Source organism: Corythoichthys intestinalis, chromosome 7 (genome assembly GCF_030265065.1).
Source record: "Corythoichthys intestinalis isolate RoL2023-P3 chromosome 7, ASM3026506v1, whole genome shotgun sequence".
In the NCBI taxonomy this organism is placed as follows: Eukaryota; Metazoa; Chordata; class Actinopteri; order Syngnathiformes; family Syngnathidae; genus Corythoichthys; species Corythoichthys intestinalis.
Window position 1 is genome coordinate 10,050,460 of NC_080401.1, and position 27,489 is coordinate 10,077,948.

A 27,489-nucleotide genomic window follows, 5' to 3' on the forward strand; every position below is an offset into this window, starting at 1 on the left:
GCAATTACTTTTTGGGAGAAGTAATTTGTAACTGTAATTAATTACTTTTTTAAAGTAAAATTAACAACACTGCATGGCACTAAATGCGTTAGTAGACAGCCGCCATCTTAAAGCAGTAGACTTTTTAGGACGGCTCTGTTGTAGAGAACCTTCCTAGCGAACCTAAGTAACTTTTTATCTAAAATACTTCTAAATCGGCAAAATCTTGACTTGAATCCATCTTTAAATGATGAAACAGTTTTAAAACTTTCATATGTCGAAAGTAGGGAGACAGGAACAAATGCAATAATGGGAGCAATTTTAACAACTTTTAACAGTTGATTCAGGGTAAAGGGTAAATTAGGGTAAAGAATTGGGCTCGGGCCAATTGTACCAAAAACCTTCACAAAAAACTTCACATAGTGTGGCCAATGTGTTTTTTTTTTTTTTTTTTTTGAGGGAAAAAAAAAAAGTAATTATCACCAATTACTTTGCCAAGTAACTAATTACTCTTACATTTAGGTAATTGAGTTACTAACGCAATTACTTTTTGGGAGAAGTAATTTGTAACAATAATTAATTACTTTTTTTCAGTAAGATTAACAACACTGGTCATCGGTGATTCTCCTGCGTGCATATGTTTTTTTTATTGGTATGCTAATTGGGCACATTGACTTGCATTAGCATAGCCACTCCGGAGCCCTGAAAAATAATAAAAGACTAACAAACGCTACGTAATATTTTGAAATCTACTCCACTAATTAACCCCCCCTAACTCGATGATTAAGCCTGATGTCAAAAAATCCGGAGTTTCCCTCTGTGCGTACCCCCTTCACAAAATGGCGACACGTTGCTAAGCGAGGTGACGTAATCGTGACATCACGCCGACTTCCTCCATTAGCATATCACAAGTTTCATGCTAAGTGAATCTGTCTCACTTTTTTGCACTGAAGTACACACAGTTCACATATTTACAGTTTTAAACACATTTAAACAATACATACTGGCGATGCAACCTCAAATTTAAGGCAAAGTGGTCACAGAGACGGCGCGAACTGACTGCGGCGTGTGATTTGCTACTGAACAACGTCACTTCCGTGTAGCAGACTAAAGTTGCTTTCAAATAAAGTTCGCATGAGATGCAGTAAATTAAGACGTCCACTAGATGATGCTAATAAGACGTAAAAGCAATAAAACTCAGGTATTCAATCACAAAACCCATCAATCTTTTATGCATAACAGAACACGGACATTTTGACTGGGTGGGCACGACTCATGTCTGGGTGGGCCGTGCCCCCCTCCATACATCCGGCCCCGATATACACCAATTGTACAAGGACAGCAACACGATTTGTCAGTAAATGTCATTAGAAATAACCTTGTTTGGCAGTGAACGAGTTAAGCTAATGATAACTTTTGATTGGATGTCCACTGTAGAGCCACCTGTCCTGAAAGGGTTAAAAAAAATAATAATAAATAAAAAAAAATTTAAAAAACACTTTTTCTGGTTAATCATGAGAATAAAAGAAAAAAAGTTCTCCCTACACATGAAGGACGTCCGGAGGAGGTGGCGCCAAAACATTATGACGTCACAAAGAGAATTCAGTGGCCTTTGATGTCACGTGAGCATCTAAACAGCATCCAAACGAGCAGATGTGAATCGGTCATATGCTGCATTCGAGCACACGCGATTCATCAGAAGGCACGCAACTTACCTGGAAGAGACTTTTTTTACGATGGAAAACTTCACATCTCAACTGACTGCATTCGTTGATTGGCTGGGAGGTGAGTTTGATTAAACTTGTTTTATTTGCCATAACGTTTTGCGTCGTGCCAAATTGTTGTGAACGGCACCGTGGAAATTAGCGTTTTTGGTTGTCATACGTTGACGGAGAATTTTGTACTTTTCAATAACTTAACGCTTGACGGCTAACATTTAGCAAACTTTTAACTGTCATTCAGACTTGCCGAGTCAAAAATAACACCTGGAATATGGCGTCATGTTAAACCGTTTGCACGCTTATCCTCATTTATCCTCGCTTTTCGATCGATGCATCGCGGTTAACTGCTTAAATTCAGATTTAAGAACGTGCACGTCATGCATCTCTACATGTTGACTACATAAATGAAATTTATAGGTAGGTAGGCTATATATTGTGTTATATGTTCGATCATTTTTTAAAAACTTGACAGGTTAACATTCATATGACCGTTATCTAGAGAAAATTGTTAAATGCAAATATTTCTTCACAACAAAACATAGTTTTTTGCGAACAGGCTGCGACCTAATCAGGATTTTTGTGCCGCAAGCGTCCGTTAAAAAAAACAATAAAGAAAGAAAACCCTGCGAAATCCAGAAAAAACACTGCTTTATTTATTTATTTATATATTTATTTATTTTTGGGAAAAAATAATCATCTGACTTGTGCAAATGTATGTTTTCCTGTACCCTACTTGATGGTACCTCATTGTTTGAGATTTGAGAATCAGTGGTCATTCAAGCCACTCAATGGGTCCATCATTGGTTGCTCATCTATGTTTCTTTGTCTTACTGTCTGCAGAGTACCCACCTGAGCTCACTGCTTGTTCATCAGAAGGCAGAGGCTCTGCAATGGGGAAGGCCACTTCTTATGAAGCAGACTTGAAAAGTGACAACGCTGAGAGTAAGATAGCCAACTATCTTCAGCTCTTGGGCAAAACAGACGGCAAAGGCAAAGTTGTCATCGCCTCTCTGGCTCTCCACAAGACCTGGGCACTGGTAGGTAGACCGTTTTGGAAGTGTCTCCCCACTAAAATGCTTGATGCATTCAAACTAATGTATATCCAGTTGATATTGACAATCATACTTATTTTCCCCTTGCAGGTGCGTAGTCTGCTGGACAGCCTGGAGGAGGAATATGAAAGGATGGAGGACTGGTGCGGCACAACAGACGAACCTGGCTTCAGCGGTCAGATGGCTCATGTCACTTCCATGATCAGTAAACACCTGAAGCAGAAGGAATTCTTCCTCAAGGTTGAAATCACACCATTAAATATATAATCAGAGTTTATACAATGTTACATGTCTAATCTTCCGTAATTGTTTTTTGTTATTCAGGCCTGCACGTTAACCAAGGAAATTGCATATATCTTCCACCAATTCGTAGAGAGGAACGGTGCTACAGTGGGACGGCTGAGTCATGACCAAGAACAGCACGTAACAAGTTAGTTTGGGGGATAACATTTACTTATCTATAGATAGCTCTAAAGAGCACTCAAAGTTGATGGGGGTGGTGAAACACCTGATATTAATAATTTCATCTCCAAGAAGTATTTATTAGCATAACTAACAGATCACAAATTTTATTAGCATAACTAACGGATGACAAATGTAATGGACAAATAATGCTGTCATTCGCCAAAGTGAGGATTTACAGAAGTTAAAGATGATTTCATTTATGAAAAAAAGAGAAAAAATGGTTTGTAGTTTTTCTCTTAACTATCACTGAAGGGTGTAGCACTTTCAGTGTTGCCAACTCCCCAGTAAGGAAAGTATTAATTGGCTGCCCTTAAAATCGCTAGAAGTCACTAGATTATGTCATCACTTAATTTGCATAATTGGTCATTTGCATATTATTGTAAAGGATGCTGTAGGGGAGGGGAATAACACCGTGGGAGAAGCTAAAAAAGTTATAAAGGTTATAAGTTATAAAGGAGTTATAAAAACACCCTTAATATGTGTAGACCTACAAATAAACCCTAATTTTTTTAAAAACAATGCCAAACCAAATCGACCAGAAATACAATAGATACAGTACAATTTTTAAAAATTGATGGTGACTTGTCGCTAGATTTGTCACTAGCTGTTTTTGACCAAAGAAAAAGTCGCCAGATTTAGCGAGAAAGTTGGCAACACTGAGCACTTTAAAACTTTAGCAAATGACAATTAAATTTTTTTTGAATAGAGACACATTAAAATAACACTATGATAACTCTCTAACGCTCAAACAGCTTGCCAAAGGCACTAAGGTATACAGTATATTAGCTGAATTTTACAGTAATTATTTAAATGATACATCTTGCCTCTGTATAATTTTTCCCTAATGGGTGAGTGTTTTTTTCTTTTTACAGGAATCCTTAATGATCTGTGCCAGAGAGAAAACCGTGTCCTCTCTTCATGGAATATCAGGAAGCAGTACTTGGACCAGTGTCTACGAATGGAAAAGCACCGCTGCAGCTTGGTGAGTCAATGACACCAGCTGTGAAGCTTTTTCAATGGTGTACAAGCTTCACAAGGCGTGTCCAAACTATGATATCTATCACTGTCAACGGCAGTGAATGAGTTAAGAGCTACTAGCAAAAAATAATAGGGATATTGCAACAAATATATTTATAGTCGTTCTAATGAATATCCTGAAAAGGTTTTTGTAGCTCTGCAATTCAACTTAAAAGGTGAATTTGACATATTAAATGAATTAATAAAATGTAAGTTATTCTAACTCAAGAACATTTTCTTCCATGTTAAATGTAAAAAATTAAACATTTTTTCTTGATATTCTGATTTTAACGGGTGCTACTGTATAGGTACACGACTCAGACAAACTTTGTTTGATCAACTAGCTCCATCTAGTGTGGATGCTAATAAGTGTAACAGAATTTAGGCTGAATTTAAGCTTCTTGTGCGGCCATATTCAATGATATTTTCATAATTTGCTGTGGGTGAATAAAAACGTGGCAGTTGGCCCACATGCCATAGTTTGGACACCACCAATATAAGTAAAAGTGACTGGACTGACTGAACTGTTATAACTTCATATTACAAACTCAAAACATTAAATTCCTCTCTCTCTCGTTTGTTAGAGGAAGAATGTCCAACTGGGCATGGTTACCGCTACATCGGACATGACGCCAAGATCGTGCCGTACACTCAAGCATGGTCATAAACTGGATTTTAAAGGAACAGGTAGATGACATGATACCACCTATAAAATCTTTGGAAGAAAACAAATAATGTCAGAACAAACAGAGTTGACGGATGTTTTTTCTTCTAGGTCCCACTTGGCAAAAGTGGCTCAGCAGATGCGTGTCCTGGCCAAACCATAAATACGTCGGTCAGTAATAAGGCGGCTGGCAACCAACACAAGAATGGTCATGACCACAACACCTTTGTTGGTTTGGTGAAGAGATCCCCTGTCGGGAACCTGGGTTCCATGATGGACAGTGGTACCTGTCCAAAGTCAACTTTTCATTTATTTTTGTACTTTTGGGCTATTGCGCTATTGTATATATTTTTGTATATAGTTGTGTATTTTACTAAATAAATTGCCATTGTTATGTGTAACAAAATGTTTTTGGTCTTGTTTGAAAATAATGACACTGAAAAATAAGCATGCACAGCAAGTTTAACTGTACTATTATCGCTGTCAATGGCATGCCAATACTATGGGAAAAAACAGCTTTTGTGTTATTGGGGGTCATAAAGAGTTTACTTCTGTTTTTATTAAGATTTGATTACTTTGAAAACTTATGAAATTAAAACAAACTTTAGAGTGTTTGGTTGTGCCATAAAAAAAATGCATTTGTCATTTTGATTCAATATTGTCATTAATATTGTATAAATGAATATTTATTAAAAATATATTTATACATACAAGGAAAATATGAATAATATAAAAATAATTGAGGATGTACAAGTAAAGTTTTTTTTTTAAGATACCAAATTAGTCACTGTTAATAAACCTTTAAAATGGTGAAAAATAATCCGATCTCTCAGGTCACCTGCAACTCATGCATTGAGTGTGAGACATGCACTTCAGGCCATTCTGACGCAGCCATTGTCATCTCGTAAAAATAGAAATAAAAAAGTAAATAGTGTAGTTGCACGCGGGCTTGCAGCAGGTGTAAAGTGCATAACACAGCAAACACCCAAGCACTGCTTCACCTTTGGTTGCTGATTTTATATGGCTACCCACAAAGCTGTTACCTGGCCATTGACAGTGCTAGACGTCTAATCCATTTTGACTGGGAGAGGCGAATGAACAAATATTCATGATGAACACTGAAAGATGAGCATTCACATATTGGGTGCCATTTGTAAAGCGCACATGTTAAAGATTACGCAACATTTTGTCACATTTAGCACTACACAGTGTTTAAAATGGTGTGGAAATTTTAGAGTCACTCTTTTTTGCACATTTACAACAATATTTTGCAACTTAAATATTTAATTCTAAATAATAAGTATTGCACTTAAATGTTTAAATCTAGAACTACATATTTAATCTTAAATCTAAATGTGAAATCTAAGGAAAAAGAAGGATGAGTACAACCCCAAGAACACCATCCCAACCGTGAAACATGGAGGAGGAAACATCATTTTTTGGGGCTGCTTCTCTGCCAAGGGTACAGGACGACTGCACCGTATTGAGGGGAGGATGGATGGGGCTATGTATCGCCAGATCTTGGCTGACAACCTCCTTCCTTCAGTGAGAGCCCTGAAGATGGGTCGTGGCTGGGTCTTCCAGCATGACATAGACCCAAAGCACACAGCCAAGGCAACTAAAGAGTGGCTCCGTAAGAATCATCTTAAGGTCCTGGAGTGGCCTAGTCAGTCACCAGATCTGAACCCGATAGAAAATCTATGGAGGGAGCTGAAAGTCCGTGTTGCCCGGCAGCAGCCCCGAAACCTGAAGGCTCTGGAGAAGATCTGCATGGAGGGATGGGCCAAAATCCCTGCTGCAGTGTGTGCAAACCTTGTCAAGGACTACAGGAAACGTTTGGTATCTGTAATAGCAAACAAAGGTTTCTGTACCAAATATTAAGTTCGATTTTTGTGATGTATAAAATACTTATTTCATGCTATTAAATGCAAATGTATTATTTAAAAATCATACAACGTGATCTTCTGTTTTTTTGTATTAGATTCCGTCCCTCACAGTTGAAGAGAACTTACAGACCTCTACATGCTTTGCAAGTGGGAAAACCAGCAAAATCGGCAGTGTATCAAATACTTGTTCTCCCCACTGTACATACATACATAATATCTGATGGCACGGTGGCAGGAGTGGTTAGCACGTCTGCCTCACAGTTCTGAGATCAAGGATTCAATCCTGGGCTCCGGCCTTCCTGTAATTGTACATAGGTGTGGTTGTCTGTCTCGCTGTTCCCCGTGATTGGCTGGCAACCAATACCACGCCTGTACTCCGCCTACTGCCCATAGTTAGCTGGGATAGGCACCAGCATCTCTGCGACCCTCGTAAGCAAAGGTGGCATGGAAAATGAATGAATGAATATATACTAGTATACACTGTACAGGGTGTTCCAAAATGGTTGACCCCATTCTTAAATGCCCATAACTCGGAAACTACTTGATGGATCTTAAGGAAACTAAATACACTTGATGTTGAAGGTCATAGGTTTTATTGGTTAAATTTACAAAGAAAAGTAAAATGTTTGTTGGTTCTATGACAGATTTTCATAAATGTTCAATATGAGCGCCGCATGTGACTCTGCAGACGTCGAGTCAGTATTCGAGCTTGTGCCAAACTCGCTGTAGCATGTCTTCGGTAACAGTTTCCAGTGCAGCTGTAAATCTGTTTTGTTGTTTAGTAGGTAACTTCTTTGCAAAATTTGTGAAGGAGGCACGCTGCACTGTCTTTGGTGACTGAATCCGAGCATACTCTAACGCGCAAAATACCTTTTCTTTTGAAGTGAACGGCATTTCTCAACCTGAAAAGATAGAAATGCCAAACGTTACACACAAAAACTTAAAACGTTTCTACACAAGCTGTGAAGATTCCAAAGAAAATTGGAATTCTCGGCCTACAAAAAGGGGTCAAACATTTTGTAACACCCTATATTTAAGTTCTCCCACTTGAAAATATTAGAGAGGCCTGTAATTGTCAACATGGGTAAACCTCAACCATGAGAGACAATGTGGAAAAAAAAAATCACATTGTTTGATTTTTAAAGAATTTATTTGCAAATTAGAGTGGAAAATAATTATTTGGTCACCTACAAACAAGCAAGATTTCTGGCTCTCAAAGAGGTCTAACTTCTTCTAACGAGGTCTAACGAGGCTCCACTCATTACCTGTATTAATGCCACCTGTTTTAACTCATTATCGGTATAAAAGACACCTGTCCACATCCTCAGTCAGTCACACTCCAAACTCCACTATGGCCAAGACCAAAGAGCTGTCGAAGGACACCAGAGACAAAATTGTAGATCTGCACCAGGCTGGTAAGACTGAATCTGCAATAGGTAAAACGCTTAGTGTAAAGAAATCAACTGTGGGAGCAATTATTAGAAAATGGAAGACATACAAGACCACTGATAATGTCCCTCGATCTGGGGCTCCACGCAAGATCTCACCCAGTGGCGTCCAAATGATAACAAGAACGGTGAGAAAAAACCCAGAACCACACGGGGGGACCTAGTGAATGACCTTCAGAGAGCTGGGACCACAGTAACAAAGACTACTATCAGTAACACAATGCGCTGCCAGGGACGCAAATCCTGCACTGCCAGACGTGTCCCCCTGCTGAAGAAAGCACACGTCCAGGCCCGTCTGAAGTTCGCTAGAGAGCATTTGGATGATCCAAAAGAGGAATGGGAGAATGTGTTATGGTCAGATGAAACCAAAATAGAACTTTTTGGTAGAAACACAGGTTCTCGTGTTTGGAGGAGAAACAATACTGAATTGCATCCGAAGAACACCATACCCACTGTGAAGCATGGGGGTGGAAACATGATGCTTTGGGGCTGTTTTTCTGCAAAGGGACCAGGACGACTGATTTGTGTAAAGGACAGACTGAATGGGGCCATGTATCGAGAGATTTTGAGTGAAAATCTCCTTCCATCAGCAAGGGCATTGAAGATGAGACGTGGCTGGGTCTTTCAGTATGACAAAGATCCCAAACACACAACCGGGGCAACAAAGGAGTGGCTTCGTAAGAAGCATTTCAAGGTCCTGGAGTGGCCTAGCCAGGCTCCAGATCTCAACCCCATAGAAAATCTGTGGAGGGAGTTGAAAGTCTGTGTTCCCCAACGACAGCCCCAAAACATCACTGCTCTAGAAGAGATCTGCATGGAGGAATGGGCCAAAATACCAGCAACTGTGTGTGAAAAGCTTGTGAAGAGTTACAGAAAATGTTTGACCTCCGTTATTCTAAGTGGGTCTGGCGTGCCACGAAATATGCGCATGCTGAAAAGCACCTCATACCCACTGTGAAGTATGGGGGTGGGTCAGTGATGCTGTGGGGCTGTTTGGCTTCCAAAGGCCCTGGGAACCTTGTTAGGGTGCATGGCATCATGAATGCTTTGAAATACCAGGACATTTTAAATCAAAATCTGTTGCCCTCTGCCCGAAAGCTGAAGATGGGTCGTCACTGGGTCTTTCAGCAAGACAATGACCCTAAACATATGGCCAAAGCTACACAGAAATGGTTCACCAGACACAAAATCAAGCTCCTCCCATGGCCATCTCAGTCCCCAGACCTTGTTTTGTTGGCAAAAGGGGGTTGTACAAAGTATTAACACCAGGGGTGCTAATAATTGTGACATTATTTGATGTCATATAATTTTTTCTTTATGTGGGATTTTTTTCCCCACTGAATGAATGCACTTGTATTGAAGGTTGGATTTTTCTCTTTTTTTGCATTAAAGTCCCATATTATTTGAATTAAAAAAAAATATATATATTAGAAGCTAAAAAAATACATCTTTTTCAGGGGTGCCAATAATTATGAAGGGCACTCTACATATATGTGGCTCAGTGGTAGTGTAGTCGTTCCCCAACCCTGAGGTTGTGGGTTCGAGCCCCCCCCGATGAACTCTAAGTATCCTTGAGCAAGATACTGAACCTCATGTTGCTCCTGGTGCTGCATCACCAGTAGGTAGATGAGGAGACAGTGTAAAGTGCTTTGAGGGCCTTAAAAGATGGAAAGGCCTTATACAAGTGTAACACCATTCACCGTAGACATGAGCTTGTTTTTTAACTAACTAATTTTCATGACAGTACTTTGGTTCGAGTCTTATTAGTTTCGTGTATCTCAGAAGTGGAATGGTTCATGAATAGCCCAGAGTTTTTGCCAAATATGTTTTTCAGTGAGGCGAAATGAGCGTAGCAGAGAAGTGTGAACAATTTTCAAAGTACGTCAGACAGCGGCGAAAACATAAATATGATGCCAACACGATCGGAGACATCATCAGACGGAGACTACGAAGCTCGTCGCCACGGTTGCGCAGCAAGAAGGTGAGCGCAACAACAGTGTGCCGAAAAATAGCCACCCTGCGTGAAATGTCCCCCCTGTTGGGAGCGCCCACACGGAAACGACTTTCTTGAACCGTGAATATGTATTATTTTACTCTGCTTGAACTAATAAATGTCATACCTGTGTGATTGTCATTGGGATATGGTCGTGAAAACCTGTAGACTAATACATTTCTGTTCAAAGATGAGTTATGTGGCCCAGTCCACGATTTGTTACTAAAATACAGTACTAATATTTTGTGTAATTTAATTATTTAAAACTGATCTATTTACAGTCGTAAATCCATTACTGTAATGAGTCCATGAAAACATTTGATGTTTTAACGTCAATAAAGCGTTATAAATAAGCACTCCTGTCAGGGGGGACATTTCACGCGGGCAGCTATTTTTCGGCATTCACCGGCCCGTTGTCGTGACATAAACTGGAGTATGATTGGAAATTTTGTGGTCTCAGTACGAGCTCTGACGCACGGGACGGGACCAGACGGGAGGAAACATTGGTTCGGGCATCAAATATGGATCTGGTGGCTGGATCGACCGAAGCTTTTCCAAATAACGACTTTTATGCAACTTATCCAATGAGTTTACAGCGTCTGAAAGCACCGGCCGGGGCTTCCATAATTTGAATCCATCTTTAGAAACTACTACCATTGACAATACGGACACACAATGACGGACAATATGGCGGCACAATACAACGATCACGTGATTGTGTGACGTTGGTGATTGGGGTCTATAGGGAGAACTTCGATTCAACAAAAAAAAAATTCTTGTTGTTTTATTTATTTTCTTTTTTCTTTTATATATTCTACTTATTAAACTTAAAAAGTTTTTTTTTTTTCCTTTACTCTTTCAGGACAGGTGGCACTACAGTGGACATCCATTCAAAAGCTTAACTTAATTCAGCTTAACTCATTCACTGCCAAACAAGGTCATAAAGTATGTGTTGTGGCTAATCTATTTCAACGGTTAAAATGGATTGGACGTCTATTGCCATCAATTGTTGTCGTCCCATATCTCACATATTGTGTTGAAGTGTGGGGAAACAGTTATAAATCTACCATTAATCCATTAGTCATATTGCAGAAAAGAGCAGTACGGATAAGGTTCTTGATCACACTCATCATCTATTTGCTCACTTAAAACTATTAAAAATCAAACATCTTGTCAAATATTATACATATATAATATTGTGTAAGGCATATGTAAATTACATTCTTTTTTTGTTTTGTTTTTCCAAATAAATTAATTTACTGGGTCGACGCCCAGTCCATTTTGACTGAGAGGAGGTAGATGAATGTTCGTGAATTCGCCCCTTCCAGTCAAAATGGTTTGGACGTGAAGCGCCCTCAATGGCACTGGAAAAGGAGCATTTTCAGTCAGTCCTTCCAGCATAATTTAATTGGACGTCTTCATTGTCAATGGCAGGCAGTGAGTTAATTTACATGACTGCCATGTAATTTTAAGATACTTACAGCTCACTTTCTGTAATTTTGGATCATTCATTTCCTGTTGATTTTTCGGGCATTTCGAGGTGAATTCCTCTTGATTTGGTTTCAATTCCTGTTTTTTTTTTTTTTTTTTTTTTTTTTTTTTTTTAATCTGGTCTTATCTGGTCAGCTGCTTGACATGGAGAATGGGAATTTGAGTGTCCTATTGGTCTTAACAGTTGACTTTTTGAACACCAAATTAATTTTTATACAGAAAATAATTACAGTACATCCAAAACAAATAAATACATTTTATTTTTTTACATTTAACAAATGATTATAATAACATATTTGAGAGAAAAAGCATGTTATTTTGCCTCATTCAAATCTTAATATCTGAACATTTAAATATGTAAACTAAAGTGCAATCACATTCGTAAATGAATGGCTTCTGGTTTTTGAAATGTAAATAAACCAATCTATTGTGATAAAACAACAAAATCACAATAACTGCATTAACCATCAAAGTGAAGTCTAACTGTAACTGTAGTCTTGAAACAAATCTGAATAAGGAAAAACATTGCAATAAAATAATGCAAACTCGTTAAACTTGAGAGTAGCTGAGACCTTTCATAACAGAACATTACTCCTCAAGTTCAGTATTCGCTTCAATGATATCTGCTGCCATCTAGCGTCGTGAATGGGTATAATGTCTAGACCCCGAAAATAAGACGACTTCCACTTTTTCAGTCTTATTTTAATGCAAAAAACACTGTCTTATATTTGGGCCAATACGGTATTTGGAAGTTCTTCTATTTGAACTTATTTATTTTTTATATGAACTGAAAGTTCCAGTGAACTTAACTCTGTTAATACAGACAGAACAGTAAGATCTGTTCTTATTTAAAGCAAAAATGAAAGAAGAAAGTGCAGTTGGAAAAAAATCAAACATGAGAAAAGATAGTCAGTCTTTAAACAAAATAGTCTGACAGCAAGTCAGTCTGCCAACTAGCTAGCCAACCAGTCAATCAATCAGGCCAGTTAGGTGAAGTAGATAGGTAGGCAGCCAGGCTCAGGGTGATGTGCTGTCACATTACTCTCATGTCCTACATACATAAATCAATGATTAGTGCAAAAATGTCACGCAATGATAACAATATGCAAGGTAGTAATCACCTTGTCTAAACAAACACAAATATGCTAGTGAAGGTAACAAACAGAATGATCCCTTAGGTTTATTTGCTATAACGTTTTGCGTCGTGTTGAATTGTTGTGAACTCCACCGTGTAAATTGGCGTTTTGGTTGTCGTACGTTGAGGAGAATTTTGTGCTTTTCAATAACTTAACGCTTTATGGCTAACATTTAGCAAACTTTTGACTGTCATTCAGATTTGCCGAGTCAAAAATAACACTTGGAATATGGCACCATGTTAAACCGTTTGCACGCTTACTAAATTGTAGAATTTAATATTACAATATACATGTATATTTTCTTATTTTTCTGCGCGATGATCATTTATCCTCGCTTTTCGATCGATGCATCGCGGTTACCTGCTTAAATTCAGATTTAAGAACGTGCATGTCATTCATGTCTACATGTTGACTGCATAAATGAAATTTATAGGTAGGTATATATTGTGTTATATGTTCGATCATTTTTTAAACACTTTACAGGTTAACATTCATATTACCGTTAACTAGAGAAAATTGTTAAATGCAAATATTTCTTCACAACAAAATATAGTTTTTTGCGAACAGGCTGCGACCTAATCAGGATTTTTGTGCCGCAAGCGTCCGTTAAAAAAATAAAGAAAGAAAAAAAATCCTGCGAAATCCAGAAAAAAACACTGCTTTATTTTATTTTATTTATTTATTTTTTTTTTGAAAAAGCGTTTTGTGGTTTTGCCTTTCACCAAATGCCATGAGAATGGGTGTAGATAAAGATAACATTATTTTAAGTAAATAATCATATGACTTGAGCAAATGTATGTTTTCCTGCACCCCACTTGATGGTACCTCATTGTTTGAGAGTTGAGAAACAGTGGTCATTCAAGACACTCAATGGGTCCATCATTGGTTGCTCATCCATGTTTATTTGTCTTATTGTCTGCAGAGTACCCACCAGAGCTTACTGCTTGTTTATCAGAAGGCCGAGGCTCTGCAATGGGGAAGGCCACTTCCTATGACACATTGAAAAGAGACAACGCGGAGAGGAAGATAACTAACTATCTTCAGCTCTTGGGCAAAACAGACGGCAAAGGCAAAGTTGTCATCGCCTCTCTGGCTTTCCACAAGACCTGGGCACTGGTAGGTAGACCGTTTTGGAAGTGTCTCCCCACTACGCTTGGTGCATTCAAACTACTGTATATTCAGCTGATATTGACAATCATACTTATTTTCTCTTGCATGTGCGTAGTTTGCTGGAAAGCCTGGAGGAGGAGTATGAAAGGATGGAGGACTGGTGCGGCGCAACGGACGAACCTGGCTTCAGCGGTCAGATGGATCAAATGACTTCTATGATCAGGAAACACCTGAAGCAGAAGGAATTCTTCCTCAAGGTTGAAATCACACCATTAAATATATAAGCAGAGTTTATACAATGTTACATGTCTAATCTTCCGTAACTGTTTTCTGTCATTCAGGCCTGCACGTTAACCAAGGAAATTGCATATATCTTCCACCAATTCGTAGAGAGGAACGGCGCTACAGTGGGACGGCTGAGTCAAGACCAAGAACAGCACGTAACAAGTCAGTTTGGGGGATAACATTTACTTATCTATAGATAGCTCTAAAGAGCACTCAAAGTAGATGGGGGTGTTGAAACACCTGATATTAATAATTTTATCTCCTATAAGTATTTATTAGCATAACTAACGGATCAAAAATGTTATTAGCATAACTAACGGATCACAAATGTAATGGACGAATAATGCTGTCATTCGCCAAAGTGAGGATTTACAGAAGTTAAAGATGATTTCATTTATGAAAAAAAGAAAAAAAATGGTTTGTAGTTTTTCTCTTAACTATCACTGAAGAGCGTAGCACTTTCAGTGTTGCCAACTCCCCAGTAAGGAAAGTATTTATTGGCTGCCCTTAAAATCGCTAGAAGTCATTAGATTATGTCATCTTCTAAATTGCATAATTGGTCATTTGCATTTTATTGTAATGGATGCTGTAGGGGAGGGGAATAACACCGTGGGAGGAGCTAAACCTGAGTTATAAAAGCGCCCTCAATATGTGTAGAACTACAAATAAACCCAATTTTTTTTTTTAAACAATGCCAAACCAAATGGACCAGAAATACAATAGATACAGTACAGTTTTTTTTAAAAATGATGGTAACTTGTCGCTAGATTTGTCACTAGCTGTTTTTGACCAAAGAAAAAGTCGCCAGATTTAGCGAGAAAGTTGGCAACACTGAGCACTTTAAAACTCACTTTAGCAAATGACAAATTAAATATTTTTGAATAGAGAAACATTAAAATAACACTATGATAACTCTCTAACGCTCAAACAGCTTACCAAAGGCACTAAGGTAGGGTGACCAAACGTCCTCTTTTGCCCGGACAAGTCCTACTTTCACGCAGTATCCTTGTTGTCCGGGCGGGTTTTATAAACTCATAAAAATGTCGTTTTTTTTTGTTTTTTTTTTCACGGGACCAACTTGAAGAGAATTTCTCCGGCCGCTAGGGGGCAGCGTTTGCCTGCGTTGACGTTGCTCCTACTAGTAGGGGCGGGAGAAGGAGTAGATCTTCTTCTTCTTTTTTGTTGGCAATTCACCCTTTGTTTCATGGGGAATTACCACCATCTACTGACGGTTTGGCGAGAGCTCAGACTACAGTAAGGAGTTCAATAAGAAGTTCTAAAAGACGTGGCTCCATACTCCTTTCTGTAAGTTTCTCCTTTTAATGTCGATCACGTGTCTTCTGTTGTACATAGGGTTATATGTGTACACTGAGATGCAATATAATGTATGAGTCTTGTAATTGTTCTGCGTTAGTTAGTGGTTGAATGCTAGTATAGCTAAATAGCTGTGTTGCTTATGAGTTTTTTTTACGATAAATACGTATATAATGGCTGTTGACTTCTGTCGGAGATTTGTACTGGTGTAATCTGTAAAATCCCGTTTGTTGTCGCATCTTTGCGCTGCCGATGGTAGTAAACTTTTATAGCAAAGTCTGATTTTTGCCTCGGTTCCCGTATTCGCTAATAGGGAATGGGACGTACTACGTCACTGTTTGGACGCGCCTCCATGCTGGCAATATGATTTACTTCCGGTTCGGCAGAGTCAATGCGGATTGTAACGTGTGGTAGTGCTAAGCTAACTCCTTCGGTGTTTTAGAAAGAAAATATGGGCGTTTATTGTTGCGTTACCGGGTGCAGGAGCGTCTCCCACAGACAAAAAGGGGTTAGGAAAAATGGACTCACTTTTCACCGTTTTCCTGCATGGAGGACCAAATATCAGATCACGAAGGTACTACGGATGGCTGGATTGCAGCGGTTCGTCGGAAAAGCATTTCTTATGATCATATTTCTGCTGGAATGAGAGTATTCCCCTCATCTCTACTCTTGTAAGTTGAACGATTTATCCGTTTTGGTTTCAATACGTTTTTTTTTTTGTTTTTTTGTTTTTTTACTGTTGTGTAAATCTGCCTCGGTAGCAATGCTAACCTACTCCTCCTCCTCACTTACCTGTTGTGTTACTAGGAAAACCTGCATATGAAATGCTGACAACACATCCCGACTGGTCACCATATCTCTTCTTGGGTTATTCTGAGGTCAAGCGCACCACATCGGAGCGTTATGAGAGGTTGGAAAGGCGAAGAGTGCACGCTGAAACTTCAGTTTGCTCTGCTCTTACAAACACGATCCCAAGTGTTGTTGTGAAAAGTCAATAAAATATGAATACCAAAACATGACTTGAACAACTTCTTGACAAACTGTAACTGCTTGTTGTTTACTTCAGGTCTTCATAATAAACAGGTGTAATAATTACAAAGTCAGGTGACTTAATTTTGTTATTCTATTTGGAATATGCATTGACAATGTGTGGACAGTGTTGTAGACAAGAACTGGGACTGATAAGTTGCAATAGATTTATTTCAAGTAATGCAACTTCTCCAATACAGTATTTGAGCTGACAGTTTAAAATCTTTAAATTAGTGCAAACAAGGCCCACCCTCTGACGGGGTCAGCAAATATTATATAATTATAAGTAATATATACAAGTTTAACATAAATGTGTCTTTGTCAAAGCAGTTTAAAAACTATTTACTGGCCTTGGGTAAATTGCCAGACAGAATAAATATGTGGTTTAAAGTTCTTGCATTTCCATTTTAAGTATTGCAAGTACTAGTCTCCAACACAGTATTTGAACTGACAGTTTAAAATCCTTTTAGTACAAAATGGCCCACACTCTGGCAGGGGGCAGCAAATATTATAATACATAATACATTATAATAAGCTATATACTATATAAATACAAGATCACAACAAAACCTGTATTTTTCAAAGCAGTTAAAAAACATCCAGTGGCCTTAGGTAAATAAACGTGTATAAATATGTACTTTACAGTTCTTGCATTTCTATTTTAGGTATTGCAACTTTTCCAACACTATTTGAATTGACAGTCTAAAGTCTACATTAGTGCAAATAAGAATATTATAAATTAAAAATAATAATAGAATATATAAATTCAACATTACAATGAAACGTGTCTTTGAGTCCGACACAGGACAAATGGAACCACTCCATTGAACAAATTTTCTTTGTCAAATGATCCAAGAAGAGAGATGGTGACCAATCGGGATGTGTTGTCAGCAGGTTTACCTAGGAACACAACAGGTAGGTGAGTCGTAGTAGGCGAGCATTGCTACCGAGGCAGATTTACACAACGGTGTAAAAAAAGAAAAACGTATTGAAACCAAAAGTGGATAAATCGTTCAACTTACAAGAGTAGAGATGACAGGAACACACTCTCATTCCAGCAGAAATATGATCATAAGAAATGCTTTTCCGACGAACCGCTGCAATCCAGCCATCCGTCGTACCTTCGTGATCTGATATTTGGTCCTCCATGCAGGAAAACGGTGAAAAGTGAGTCCATTTTTCCTAACCCCTTTTTGTCTGTGGGAGACGCTGCTGCACCCGGTAACGCAACAATAAACGCCCATATTTTCTTTCTAAAACACCGAAGGAGTTAGCTTAGCACTACCACACGTTACAATCCGCATTGACTCTGCCGAACCGGAAGTAAATCATATTGCCAGCATGGAGGCGCGTCCAAACAGTGACGTAGTACGTCCCATTCCCTATAGGGTAGCCATCAGTGAGCTCAGCTGCGCTAGGCATTATGGGCAATGTAGTTTTGAATTTGAACTGCTGCGTTTAGAAACATGCTGGTTGAATTGCTTGTCAGTTTATTTCAGTTATTGTTTGCGTACAATTTAGAACATTGTATGAGAATAAAAATTGAGTGGGAATAACATTTTGTCAACGACAATTGTCGTGATCGTAATTTTAAAAAATGTTGAGTTGGCACATAGCCAACTGTGTGTGTTTATTAACTGGACTACATTTCCATGAGTCTGCATTATATTATTTTTTTAATAATTATTATTTTTTTATTATTTTTTTTTATTGTTTATTTTTTTAGGAAGAATAAAGCCTGTTGAGTAAAAAAAAAAAAGTGGGAGATATACGCATCTTTGAGTGATCTTCGAGTAAAATTCAAGTATCTCGAGGCCGGGCCGAGTGTCCTCTTTTTTGGAAATCAAAATATGGTCACCCTAACTTAGGTCTAGCAGTGGTGTCAAACCGATTCCACAAAGGGCCACAGTGGGTCCTGGTCTTCGTTCCAGCAGACCCAGCACAGACAGTTCAACCAATGAGGTTTCTGCTAAAATAAGCAGCAGCTGACTGCAATCAACTGATTACGCTTGTAAAACACCAGATTGGTGAAAAGGTATTCATCTTGTTTGGTTGGAATGAAATCCAGCACCCACTGCGGCCCTTTGAGGACCGGTTTGACACCTGTGGTCGACAGTATATTAGCTGAATTTTACAGTAATGATTTAAATGGAAAATCTTGCCTCTGTATAATTTTTCCCTAATGGGTGAGTGTTTTTTTCTTTTTACAGGCATCCTTAATGATCTGTGCCAGAGAGAAAACCGTGTCCTCTCTTTGTGGAATGTCAGGAAGCAGGACCTGGACCAATGTCTACGAATGGAAAAGCACCGCTGCAGCTTGGTGAGTAAAGGCCCAAGTACACTGCATGCGTGACCGTTGCGGTTCCGGTCCGGTTCAGTGTTGCCTGCGTGCCATGCAGTCCGTCAAAAACAGGCAAATCATACCGGCTGCTGCACGGCTGCGGTCCGCCAACCTCGTCCCCCCCGTGAGCTCTCGCGTGATCGCGCGCGATAATGTGCCATTTAAAACAACGAAAAACACACGGAGTCTATACTCATCAAAGAAGCAGAGAGAGAGCACATATTTTCTTTGCATATTGATATTTTAGTTAATCTGGAATTAAGAGACAGACATGACTGCATCATGGTGAGATCAGGACAGAAAAACACACATAATAGGACACCTTGCAGCTTCCTTTTTTATATTGTCCTTATAGAAAGGATCTGCTGCATCATAAATGATTTTGTGGGTTTCCACCTCCATGATGAAGCGCTCATCATCCATCTTCGCTCGTGTTTAAACCGTGATTAGGCACCTGGGCTGTTACGTCCAGGCCCAGCTCCGCCCATTTTGTTGGATGCGTGTCCGGCAAAAATAGAAAATAGCCTATACCATCCGGCGGGCATGCGGCACGCCGGAGGTGGTTCGCAGTCAAGCCGGAGCACTGACGCGGCCGGTATAAGTTGAACAATAGAATATAATGGGAACGGATTGGCTCCGGCGCTATTTTTTACCGGAGTCGGACCGGAAATGCAACGATCACGCATGCGGTATACTTGGGCCTTGAGTCTAATTTGACAATGACACCAGCTATGAAGCTTTTTCAATGGTGTAAATGCTAAACAAGGGGTGTCCAAACTATGATATCTATCACTGTCACCGGCAGTGAATGAGTTAAGAGCTACTAGCAAAAAATAATAGGATAATAGGGATATTGCAACAAATATATTTATAGTCGTTCTAATGAATATCCTGAAAAAGGTTTTGTAGCTCTGCAGTTCAACTTAAAAGGTGAATTTGACATATTAAATGAATAAAACATTTTCTTCCATGTTAAATTTAAAAAATTCAACAATTTTTACTAGATAATTTGATTTTAACGGGTGCTACTGTATATGTACACGACTCAGAAAAACTTTGTTTGATCAATTAGCTCCATCTAGTGTGGACGCTAACAAGTGTAACCGAATTTAGGCTGAATTTAAGCTTCTTGTCCGGGCCATATTCAATGATATTTTCATAATTTGCTGTGGGTGAATAAAAACAGGGCAGTTGGCCCACAGGCCATAGTTTGGACACCACCAATATAACTAAAAGTGACTGGACTGACTGAACTGTTATAATCTCATATTACAAACTCAAAACAATAAATTCCTCTCTGTCTGTCATTTGTTAGAGGAAGGATGTCCACCTGGGCATTGTTACCGCTACATCGGACATGATGCCAAGATCGTGTCGTACACTCAAGCGTGGTCATAAACTGGATTTTAAAGGAACAGGTAGATTAAATGATACCACCTATAAAATCGTTGGAAGAAAACAAATGATATCAGAACAAACAGAGTTGACGGATGTATTTTCTTCTAGGTCCCACTTGGCAAAAGTGGCTCAGCAAATGCGTGTCCTGGCCAAACCATAAATACATCGGTCAGTAATAAGGCGGCTGGGAGCCAAGACAAGAATGGTCGTGACCACAACACCTTTGTTGGTTTGGTGAAGAGATCCCCTATCGGGCACCTGGGTTCCATGATGGACAGTGGTACTTGTCCACAGTCAACTTTTCATTTATTTTAGTACTTTTGGGCTGTTTTACTTTTGTATATATTTTTGTATATAGTTATGTATTTTACTAAATAAATTGCCATTGTTATGTGTAACAAAATGTTTTTGTTCTTGTTTGAAAATAATGACATTGAAAGATGAGCATGCACAGCAAGTCCACCCAGTTTAACTGGACTGTTATCGCTGCCAATGGTATGCTAATACTATGAAAAAAAAGACCAAGCATGAGTGTTAATGCTTATTGGGGGTCATAAAAAGTGTATTTCTGTTTTTATTCATTTTAATATAATTAATTTTGTTTTATTAAGATATGATTAATTTGAAAACTTATGAAATTAAAACAAAGTTTAGAGTGTTGTTTGGGCCATAACAATAGTGTATTTCTCATTTTGATTTAACATTATCAACATTTAAAAATAAATTTTATTCATTAAAAAAATCTAATATTAATACAGTAATATAATAAAATTTAGAATGTATAAGTTGTTTTTTTAATCCCAAAATTAGTCACTGTTTATAAACCTTATAAATGGGGAAAAATAAGGCTGATTTTTCAGGTCGCATGCAACTCATGCGTTGAGTGTGAGACACATGGACTTCAGGCCATCTGACATCACTATTGTGATATTGTGAAAATAGAAATAAAGTAAATACAATGGTGCAAATAAGTATGTAGTCAACCACCAATTGTGCATGTTCTCCTTCTTGAAAAGATTACAGAGGCAATGTTGACAATTACAGGCCTCTCAAGCCTACAGGCCTTGATCGCACTCATCTTCTATTTGCTCACTTACGGGTAACACTTATGATTTAGAAATAAAAAATTTAGTTACAAAATACTGTTTTGAATGTGCAAAAAAGAGTGACTCAAAAATTTTCATTGTTTGAAATGTTGCCGTAATCTTTAGCATGTGTTCTTCATGAATATTTGTTTATTCGCCCTCCCAGTCAAAACGGATTAGACCTCTAGCACTGTCAATGGTTGCCAATGAGTTAAATGATGATGATGATGTTCAAGAATTAAACAACAAAAAAAGTCATAATTTAGGCATGATGGGGTTGAGAATTTACGGGTCGGCTTGGTGGGTAGCCAAATAAAATCAGCAACGAAATGTGAAGCTGTGCTTGGGCGTTTGATGTGTTATGCAATTTACACCTGCTGCAAGACTGCATGCAACTACAGTGGGGCAAATAAGTATTTAGTCAACCACCAATTGTGCATGTTCTCCTACTTAAACATTAGAGAGGCAATGTTGACAATTACAGAAAAATGAAAATAAAAATATATATAATATATATGAGTTGAATCGAAGTTCTCCCTACACACGAAGACGTCCGGAGGAGGTGGCGCCAAAACATTGTGACGTCACAAAGATAATTAAGTGGACTTTGATGTCACGTGAGCAGCTAAACAGCATCCAAACGAGCACATGTGAATCGGTCAGATGCTGCATTGGAGCAAACGCTATACATCGGAAGGCACGCAACTTACCTGGAAGAGACTTTTTCTACAATGGAAGACCTCACATCTCAACTGACTGCATTCGTTGAATGGCTGGGAGGTAAGTTTGATTGTGCTTGTTTTATCTGCCTTAACGTTTTGCGTCGTGCCAAATTATTGTGAACTGCACCGTGGAAATGAGCGTTTTGGTTGTCATACATTGACGGAGAATGTTGTACTTTTCAATAACTTAACGCTTGACGGCTAACATTTAGCAAACTTTTAACTGTCTTTCAGACTTGCCGAGTCAAAAATAACACCTGGAATATGGCGTCATGTTAAGCCGTTTGCACGCTTACAACATTGTAGAATTTAATGTTACAATATACATGTATATTTTCTTCTTTTTCGGCGCGTGGGTGATCATTAACCCTAGCTTTTCGATCGATGCATCGCGGTTGTCCGCTTAAGTTCATATTTATGAACGTGAACGTCATTCATGTCTACACGTTGACAGTATAAATGAAATTCATGAGGAGGTATTGTGTTATATCTACGATCATTTGTACAACCATTTACAGGTTAACATTCATATTACTGTAATCCAGAGAAAACTTTTAAATGCAAATATTTCCTCGCAACAAAATGCAGTTTTTTTGCAAACAGGCAGCGACCTAATCAGGATTTTTGTGCCGCAAGCATCCGTTAAAAAAATTAAAGAAAACCCTGCGAAATCATGAAAACATCACTCCTATTTTATGGAAAAGCGTTTTGTGGTTTTGCCTTCCACCAAAAACCATGCGTATGGGTGGAGATGAAAATATTATTTTAAGTAAATAAATAATCATCTGACTTGTGCAAATGTATGTTTTCATGCACCCCACTTGATCGTACGTCATAGTTTTACAGTTGACAATCAGTGGTCAATCAAACCACTCAATGTGTCCATTATTGGTTGCTCATCCATGTTTGTTTTTCTTATTGTCTGCAGAGTACCCACCAGAGCTGACTGCTGGTTCATCAGAAGGCCGAGGCTCTGTGATGGGGAAGGCCACTTCTTATGATATGGAGTTAAAAAAAGAAAACGCTGGGAGTACGACAGCTAACTGGCTGCAGCTCTTGCGCAAAACAGACGGTAAACGCAAAATTGTCATCGCCTCTCTAGCTTTCCACAAGACCTGTGGCCTATACTACGAACCGAGTTCAACCTCCCCAGAAGTAATCCAGTTTACCATCGGGTAACCGGAGTTGACAAAACCTGGTTGTCTAGTTTGTGGTCAATCGGTGCTACGTCGCTGATTATGAGGTTGATTAGTCGAACCTGTGTCAACCCAGTCAGAGTTTTACTGCGCGTTCACATAAAAGGGGGCGGTGACCAGAGTCAAACACTACTTGTGACGACGGCACGGGCACCTTACTTCACGGAGGAGGAATGCGCGATGATCATGCGGAATTATGAGGAATTAAAATCCACCCTCACCGCGAAATCCAACACCGCTTCGACGAGTAGAGCGCAACGGGTCTGTTGACAGCGAATTTACAGATCGTGTGATTTGTGAATGCGTCAATATGCCAGTTTACTTATGTCCATGAAAAGAAATAAAGCCTGCTGTCAGGACAATAAAATAAGATTTGGGACATTAACAGTAAGAAATAATTGTCACGCATCACCACACGAAACAGGATGATTGTATGTTTAGTCCCCTTGACTGTACGAATACGTATGTTCTTTTTTTTAGTTTGGACCTAAAAAATCCAGCCCGACCCGAGCCGAGTCCAATCAATAAACTTGATTTGCAGGCCCGAGCCCGACAACCCCCCCCCCCCAAAAAAAAAAAAAAAAATTATGTCATATTTGTGAGGACTCAGGAGAAGAAGGAAATGCGGGGATGCCATGCGTTGTTGCGTAAATAAAAGCCCGTCTTTTGTAACGATTTTTCACAGTTAAACAAGACTGTAAGATGCATATTCAATAAACATTTATATCTTTTATATTTGTGCGTCTGTCCTATCAGTGGATTTGACATTTAATTTAATCTCCTCCAGTTGGCAGAAAAAAACGCAAGTTTTCTCAATGTTTAAATAGTCTACATATTTCTATGATTATTATAAATGCATCAATTTGAAGCGTTTCCATACCCCACTCCGAATCACACGGCATACAGTGTTCTTACGCAGATATTCAGCATCACCGATGGAATACATATATTGTCCCTGGCGAAAGAGCGCACGGACAGGCACACACAATCTGCGCGGTTGTGAGGGCCAGACTCGGCGGGTTACATTAGTGACGTCTGCCTAGATCAGTTGGCACAGGTAAAGAATTCCCTCAGCTGAAAATCTATATCTTTCATGGAGAACATCTTCCGGGTACGCCAGCGGATTCTGGCGGTCCCGAAATACCCGTGCCCTCCGGAGAGAGCCCCTCACAATCCGCGCGCCAATGTCGTATGGGTCGTCCAAGTACGCTGTCATTGTCAGGAGGACACGTCCGCGGAGGAGTGCTGTTTAAATAGAGCGTGGTTAATTGGAATCATGATGTTAAGCAAGATCTAACTCTGACACGACCAGGTTTGGCGTGTGTTGCCATGGCAACACTTCTCGGTTCCAACATATCCACCTTTCGTAGTCTCGCATAGCCGCGAACTTACGTCGCACGTGATAAAGTTACTCTCGAAGTTACCCTGCTAAGCCAGAAAACCGGCTTCGTAGTATAGGCCACTGGGTACAGGTAGGTAGACTGTTTTGGAAGTGTCTCCCCTCTGAAATGCTTAATGCATTCAAACTACTGTATATTCACGTGATATTCACAATCATACTTTTTTTTCCCTACTTACAGGTGTGTCGTCTGCTGGATAGCCTGGAGAAGGAGTATGAGTGGATGGAGGACTGCTGTGGCGCAACGGACAAACCTGGCTCCAGCGGTCAGATGGATCGTGTGACTTCCATGAGCAGTCAACACCTGAAGCAGAAGGAATTCTTCCTCAAGGTTGAAATCACACCATAAAATATATAAGCAGAGTTCATACACTGTTACATGTCTAATCTTCCGTAATTGTTTTCTGTCCTTCAGGCCTGCGCATTAACCAAGGGAATCGCGGATATCTTCCTCCAATATGTAGAGAGGAACAGTTCTACATTGAGACGGCTGAGTCATGACCAAGAACAGCACGTAACAAGTCAGTTAGGGGGTTAACGTTAACTTATCTATAGATAGCTCTAAAGAGCACTCAAAGTTGATGGGGGGGTGAAACACCTGATATTAATAGTTTGATCTCCTATAAATATTTATTAGCATGACTAGCAGATCGCAAATGGAATGGACAAATAATGCTGTCAATGGCCAAAGTGAGGATTTACCGATTTTAAAGATTATTTAATAGACGTAAAAAAAAAAAAAAAAAAGTGGTTTGTATTTTTTCTCTCAACTATCACTGAAGAGTGTAGCACTTTCAGTGTTGCCAACTCCCCAGTAAGGAAAGTAGCTATTGGCTGCCCTAAAAATAGCTAGAAGTCACTAGATTATGTCATCACCTAATTTGCACAATTGGTAATTTGCATATTACTGTAATGGATGCTGTAGGGGAGGGGAATAACGCCGGAGGAGAAGCTAAACGTGAGTTAAAAAAGCCCCCTAAATATGTGTAGACCTAAAAAGGAACCCTAACTTTTTTTTAACATTGCCAAACTAAATGGACCAGAAATACAATACAGTACAATTATAAAAATAAAAATGATAGTAACTTGTCGCTAGATTTGTCGCTAGCTGCTTTTGACAAAAAAAGTTGCCAGATTTAGAAAGAAAGTCGCCAAATTGTCAACACTGAGCACTTTAAAACTCATTTCATTTAATAAATGACACTTTAATATTTTTGAATAAAGAAACATTAAAATAACACTACGATTACTCGTACCGCTAACACTCAGGTATACAGTATATTAGCTGAATTTTACAGTAATGATTTAAATGGAACATCTTGCATCTACAAAATTTTTCCCTAACGAGTGTGCGTTTTTGTCTTTTTACAGGCATCCTGAATGATCTCCGTGAGAGAGAGAACCGTGTCCTCTGTTTGTGGAATGTCAGGAAGCAAGACCTGGACCAGTGTCAGCAGTATTTGGCGTTTGAACGCCGTGCCATACATGTGATAGAGTTAGAAATCATTAGTCTTTAACAGCCAGCATTGTGTGACCTCACCAAAAACATAACAAGTTTTTGTCTTTAGGTCCAGGAGAGAATTCGAGACCTGGGTGAGATTTACCTGTCCACGCAGTGCTTCGCTGGTTCGAGCATTTGCTTCAGGAAGAAGCTGCTGAAGGAGGAAGAGGACTTTAAGATCATCAGCAAGGTAGGTTCCGCGTCACACCCTCATCCAAATGTTTCGATGCAAGCATTCAAAAATACTCTTATTGGCTCCTCCACAGCAAATGGAAGAGTGCATGAAGCTGCTCGTCCGACTGGCAGACACCTACTGCGCCAAAGGTCACAGGCATGCCGGCCAGATCAAAAAACTTCTTTTGGCAGTTCACCGGTGCTACCAGGATTTAAGACTACGAATGGAAAAGCACCGCTGCAGCTTGGTGAGTAAGTCTAATTTGACAATGATACCAGTTATGAAGCTTTTTCAATGGTGTACAAGCTACACAAGGGGTGTCCAAACTATGTCTATCACTGTCAACAGCAGTGAATGAGTTAAGAGCTAATATGAAAAAATAATAGGGGATATTGCAACAAGTATTGACTGACTGAACTGTTATAACTTCTAAAACTGCAAAAATCATACAGGATATTACAAACTCAAAACAATAAATTCCTCTCTGTCTGTCATTTGTTAGAGTAAGAATGTCCAACTGGGCATGGTTACTGCTACATCGGACATGATGCCAAGATCGCGTCTTACACTCAAGCGTGGTCAGAAACTCGAGTTGAAAGGAACAGGTAGATTACATGATACCACCTATAAAATCTGTGGAAGAAAACAGACAATATCAGAAAAACTGAGTTAACGGATGTTTTGTCTTCTAGGTCCCACTTGGCAAAAGTGGCTCAGGAACTGCGTGTCATGTCGAAGCCATAAATAGGTCAGTCATGAGTAAGGCGGCTGGCAATAAATACAACAATGGTTGTGATATAAGAGGATAGATAAAAGTACGATGAGACACTGTTGGACCACTACGCCGTCACGGTTCGTTGAAGAGATCCACTCTTGGGAACCTGGGTACCATGATGGACAATGGTACCTGTCACAAAAGTCAACTTTTCATTTATTTTTGTACTTTTGGGCTATTGTGCTATTCTATATATTTTTGTATATAGTTATGTATTTTACTAAATAAATTTCCATTGGCATGTGTTACAGAATGTTTTTGGTCTTGTTTGAAAATAATGACCTTGAAAGATTTGCATGCACAGCAA

General features: G+C 39.1%; 2 protein-coding genes and 1 long non-coding RNA gene across 3 annotated transcripts; all 3 read left to right on the plus strand.

Annotated features, from left to right (window-relative positions):
- Positions 1-1,640: 1,640 nt before the first annotated feature.
- LOC130918461 (triple functional domain protein-like) lies at positions 1,641-5,221 on the plus strand. Its single transcript, XM_057840166.1, has 7 exons — positions 1,641-1,764; positions 2,541-2,737; positions 2,843-2,992; positions 3,077-3,182; positions 4,090-4,199; positions 4,819-4,921; positions 5,010-5,221. Exons 1-7 carry the CDS (start codon positions 1,716-1,718, stop codon positions 5,075-5,077), a joined length of 783 nt encoding a protein of 260 aa, XP_057696149.1. The 5' UTR covers positions 1,641-1,715; the 3' UTR covers positions 5,078-5,221.
- Positions 5,222-14,082: 8,861 nt separating this feature from the next.
- Positions 14,083-20,681, plus strand: LOC130919269 (triple functional domain protein-like). The gene is made up of 5 exons (XM_057841834.1): positions 14,083-14,219; positions 14,304-14,409; positions 18,801-18,910; positions 20,247-20,349; positions 20,438-20,681. Exons 1-5 carry the CDS (start codon positions 14,112-14,114, stop codon positions 20,503-20,505), a joined length of 495 nt encoding a protein of 164 aa, XP_057697817.1. The 5' UTR covers positions 14,083-14,111; the 3' UTR covers positions 20,506-20,681.
- A 1,370-nt stretch (positions 20,682-22,051) lies between these two features.
- On the plus strand, positions 22,052-24,987 carry LOC130919339 (uncharacterized). Its single transcript, XR_009063944.1, has 3 exons — positions 22,052-22,194; positions 23,065-23,208; positions 24,913-24,987. It is a non-coding gene; the product is annotated as an uncharacterized LOC130919339 (long non-coding RNA).
- Positions 24,988-27,489: the final 2,502 nt, after the last annotated feature.